The following is a 4,404-nucleotide window of genomic DNA, read 5'->3' as shown; positions in this document are numbered from 1 at the left end:
AGAGATGTCAACAATCAAGCCAAGCCAAGCTGGAGCTTGGCTTGCCTCAGCTTGATAGGCAAAAGCAAAACTGTCAGCTTGGCTTGGCTTGACTCAGCTTGGCTTGGTGTATCAAGCCAGCTTGATTGATGAGCTTGATGAGCTTGATGGTCATAGCGTCTTTTTCAAAGTCATTCAAGTAGGTGATATTAGCTATATAGCGACTATTCTTGGTGTTGAGTTTCGCTATCACTATTGATATCGCTATCCCACTTGCTTAGCTCATATAACGCCTTTATACTGTCATCAGTTATAGTGACTTTTGAGCTAATATCATCGTTGCCTAGACCAGCTTTGCGCCACCGTCGTACGCACTGTATCGCCGCCAAAAGCTGCGGTTGTATACCTCGTCGACGAGGCTCTAGCAGATCCCCAAGCTCACTGAACATGCGCTCACACTCGCAGCTTGACGCTGGTATCGAGAGCACATCTAGCGCAAGCCTACTAAGACGTGGGTAACGATCTCGCATGAGTAGCCAGTATCTTGTAGGGTTGTTGGCGTATTCAGCGCCTCTCTCTACACGCGGCTCGCACTGTTTCCATCGGTCGAACTCGTCGTCTACTGCCGCGTCGTTGCTAGCAGTCGCGGTATTAAGGAGGGCGTCAATCGCATCGTCCATGTCAGTCGAGAATGATTTCGGGCGCTGTACTGTCGCTAGAGTAGTATCTAGAGTAGTATTATAGGTAGCCCATAAGGCGCGAAAGCCGCGATTGTTAATAGTAAGCCAGTCAGGTTTGTCAGCGCTCCACGACAGGTCGCAGTACGTTTTATAGCAAGGATGGAGTATTGTAGCAGCATAGTAAGCGGGCGATAGGTCTAGCTTATCATAGTAATCATTTGCTTTTGCCCACGCTGCGCGCGTGTTGATCGCGAGATGGTCCTCGGGCGCCTCGTCGTGAGCGTTATAGTCGACAGCGTCGTAGGCTTGGACTCGCTGCTCGTAGTAGTTGAGTATATACTCAAATACCGGTATCACCTCAGCGATAGCACCAAATCTGCCAGACTTGCCGCGCCCTTCGAGGCGTTTTGTCGCGGATTTCAGAGGCCGTAGCACGTCTATGTACTCAGTAACTACCGCCCAGTCATGTGTTGTTAGGCCGTCTGATCGCATCCACCGCGGCACGATAGGCAGTCGGTTACCGCGCGAGCTTGCCCATGAGTCCGCCTTGCGTGTTTCGTTTATATGGTGATTGGCGTATGCGTTGATAGCTGCTTGTAGTTGTACAGCGCGCTCAAAGCAGGCATAATAGGAGTTCCAGCGGGTGACAACAGGCTTGACAGGCTCGAGAATCTTGCGACTATCGGCAGGCGCGTCAGCTGGCAGCTCATCGTGGGCTCGATGCTGAAAGCTTTCAAATAGCTCGTACTGTCTTGGTGTTTTGATATGGTTGACAATTGCCATAAGAACGCCTAAAGGCCCTTCACGCCTCCACTCGCCCATATACTCGTCTTCAGTAGTAAATTCGCTCGCGCTATTATTACACGAGTTACAGTTCCTCCCCCAGAGCAACGTTTGGCCAACAAGATTAATCGTATGGGGGCCACAGCGGAGGCGGCGATGAGAGGCGTCAAAGCCCACCGTCCGCGCGATTGCGTCTACCGCAGCGTCATTGTTTCTCGCGTTATCGAGTACAAAGTAGCCAATACAGTCTAAGTCGACGTTAAACTGTCTTAGCGTTTCTATGACAATCTCCGCTATCCTCTCACCAGTATGAGCGCCTGTTAACTGCGGCAGCGCGATAGGCAGGTCTACAATGTTGCCTTGACTATCAACAAAGTGAGCGACAATACCTAAAAAGCCGCGCTTACCGCCCTTTGTTGTCCAGCCGTCAAAGCTGATATGTATCTTGCTCTGTGCCCGTGATAGCGCTTGAATAACCCGCGGCTTAAGGTAGTTGTATAGGCGCAAAATGTAACTAGAGACGCTATTATGGGAAGCCCATAGAGCTTCCTCCGCTTGTGGATTAGCTGACGCGATAAGGTCTCGAAAAGCTGGCGACTCGAAAGTGGAAAGTGGCTGGTTAGTCTCAACAATCCAGGCAACTGCTGCAAGCCTAAAGCGCTGGATATTGAAGCCAGAGAGCTCATTCGCGACTGCTTGGCTAACTCGATTGCCAGTAAGCACAGCCTGGATAGTGTTGAGTACTTCAGCATCAACTTTCTCGGGTGTCTTATAGCCATGGCCAGGCTTATCCTCCTCAAGATGTCGCTGGGCTGCTGACGTTGATCTTATTGTTTCATATATACAACAGATACCAGCGTCAATAAACTTTTGCTTATAGCAAAAGCGGCATATAAAGTAGTGGCGTCTAGGATTAATCCGCGACGCGACGCGGTAGCCATAAAGGTATATCCAGCTTTTCTTCCCGCGCTGCGACGCCAAAGGCCTCATGTACTGAGGAAAGTGGCCCCAGTCAAGGCCTTCGAAGGCGTCTACTAGGTGTTCGTCGAAGCCTATGCCAGCAGGCTCGTTAGAAGCTATCGTTGCCTCCTCGCTGCCGTCAGCAGGTGGGACAATAGCTTCTTGAGCCTGCGTTTCGCGCAGCCGCGCTTCGAAGTTCGATACCTGGGACGCTTCAACTAGAGCTTGACGAGGTGACAAACGAGAAGATGATGGCGGGCTTTCGATAGATATAGGCTGGCTTAGAGTACCGCGGGGTAGAGTAGTATGCCCCGAGACCGCTTTGGTGGGGTAGCAACAACAGCTTGGACGCGTCTTTTTGGTGGCATGCTTGCAATTAAGAGATTGGTAAAACAAGAAAACGTATGTAATAGATTAACACGTATTGTATTAGAGATGGAGACAAGCGTTAACGATTCTATAGATTAGTAGCCTACGTCAAGAGGTTAATAATTCTTCTTCTTTTTCTACGCACGGGCGTATCAAGCTCATCAAGCTCTATCAAGCTCAGCTTGATGAGCTTGACGAGCTTGATAGAGCTTGATAAAGCTTGATGAGCTTGGCTTGACTCAGCTTGACCGTTGAGTCAATCTGGCTTGATTGATGAGCTTGACTCAGCTTGATTGTTGACATCTCTGCTCTCCGGACATTCCATCCGGACAAATCAGAGCAATTGTCATGATAAAATGGCCATACTCCGCTTCACGCAATGAGATGGCCGTTGTAATTGCAGAGCCCAGCCTGAGACTACGCCGTGTAAATGGACAGGTAAAGGTGCGCTTTACCAATGCCAGCGCCCTGTCCCTAGCCATGAATGATATCACCATCGGTGACGAGGTGCTTCTGAGTCTGCAAGGCGCAGTAGTCGAGTGGAAAAGCCAGAGTGAAAAGATCAAACGAGGGGTAGGATTTGAATTGTGCTATACGAAAGATGTGGTTGTACGAGTGCTGCGTAACGGTGTCGAGATTGCTGCCATCAACACTAGTGTTGGCAGAGGCACGTTTCCAGTCTCACAGCACCCACAACCTTGTACATCAGGGACACGGACGATATTGGAATGCCAATAGCCACTTTTTGTGTGAGAAAAATGGATTGGGCACGAAGCATGCATATGTGAACACCTATGTCTGAGAAAGAGTCGGATTTCTCTCAGCTGCTGAACTCTGCGATAGTATACGAATAACNANTCTCGTCTGGGATTGCGGCATCNCGAGCAGCCCCACCCTCTATCATTAGCTTAGCGCAAAAGTCCAGCTATTTAGCTCTAGAACCACAAGAGTATACTTGGTCAATCTCCAATTTTGTGGTGACTGGGCTTTTAGAGTGCGGTTTACAGAGGTGAGCACGTAACCATTGTCTCATTGTCATCTAATTTCGTGCAGCTGCAACCCCAAAAATATCGACTTGAATAATTCATTAGTTAGAGAGCAGCTTGATACAGGTACTTGGACGATTGCGTGATCAATCACGTGGCTTCGGCGCAATGTCTGACGAGTGAGATATGTCAATGCCTGTCAGCAATGCTCTGCAGTGTTGGTTCTCAATGTTTCTGGGTTCGGCAATTTTTGCTCACCTGACTTAAAGCAGTTTGCCATCGCAGATGTATGTAATTAATGTGAGATTTTGTAATGGACTGAATACAAGACGTGATATGTGCTTATCTTACTAACGTCCATCCGTAAGTTACCTTGTCGCGAGACGAACACTACTTAGTTAGGTANTTTGAGATTAAATGATTGTAGTCTGCCTAGTGCGTACTGTGATTAGCGATTGCGGCTTCACCCCTGCAAGCAGCATTCTAAAAGTTTCATCATCATGAGACTGAAGATTGGCCAATCATGTTGATTGCTCTGCAGCTGACTGCTCGCGCTAAGCTATGTACAGAAGGTGGGACTATTCAAAATCGTTGCGCAGCTGTCTGCAGAGGTGAAGCCGCAATCGCTAATCACTGTATGATTAATC

The 4,404-nt window shown here is 48.8% G+C and overlaps 2 protein-coding genes across 2 annotated transcripts; both read right to left on the bottom strand.

Annotated features, from left to right (window-relative positions):
• Window positions 1–323: 323 nt before the first annotated feature.
• Window positions 324–521, bottom strand: COCCADRAFT_44498 (uncharacterized protein; the record flags this gene model as incomplete). Its single annotated transcript, XM_007720668.1, has 1 exon — window positions 324–521. A coding segment is annotated over one exon (198 nt), but the record flags the coding sequence as incomplete, so codon positions are not given.
• A 1,662-nt stretch (window positions 522–2,183) lies between these two features.
• COCCADRAFT_113255 (uncharacterized protein) lies at window positions 2,184–2,432 on the bottom strand (the record flags this gene model as incomplete). The annotated part of the gene is made up of 1 exon (XM_007720667.1): window positions 2,184–2,432. A coding segment is annotated over one exon (249 nt), but the record flags the coding sequence as incomplete, so codon positions are not given.
• Window positions 2,433–4,404: the final 1,972 nt, after the last annotated feature.

This window comes from Bipolaris zeicola (genome assembly GCF_000523435.1).
Source record: "Bipolaris zeicola 26-R-13 unplaced genomic scaffold scaffold_563, whole genome shotgun sequence".
NCBI lineage: Eukaryota > Fungi > Ascomycota > Dothideomycetes > Pleosporales > Pleosporaceae > Bipolaris > Bipolaris zeicola.
This window is presented reverse-complemented; position numbering and strand designations above follow the sequence as displayed.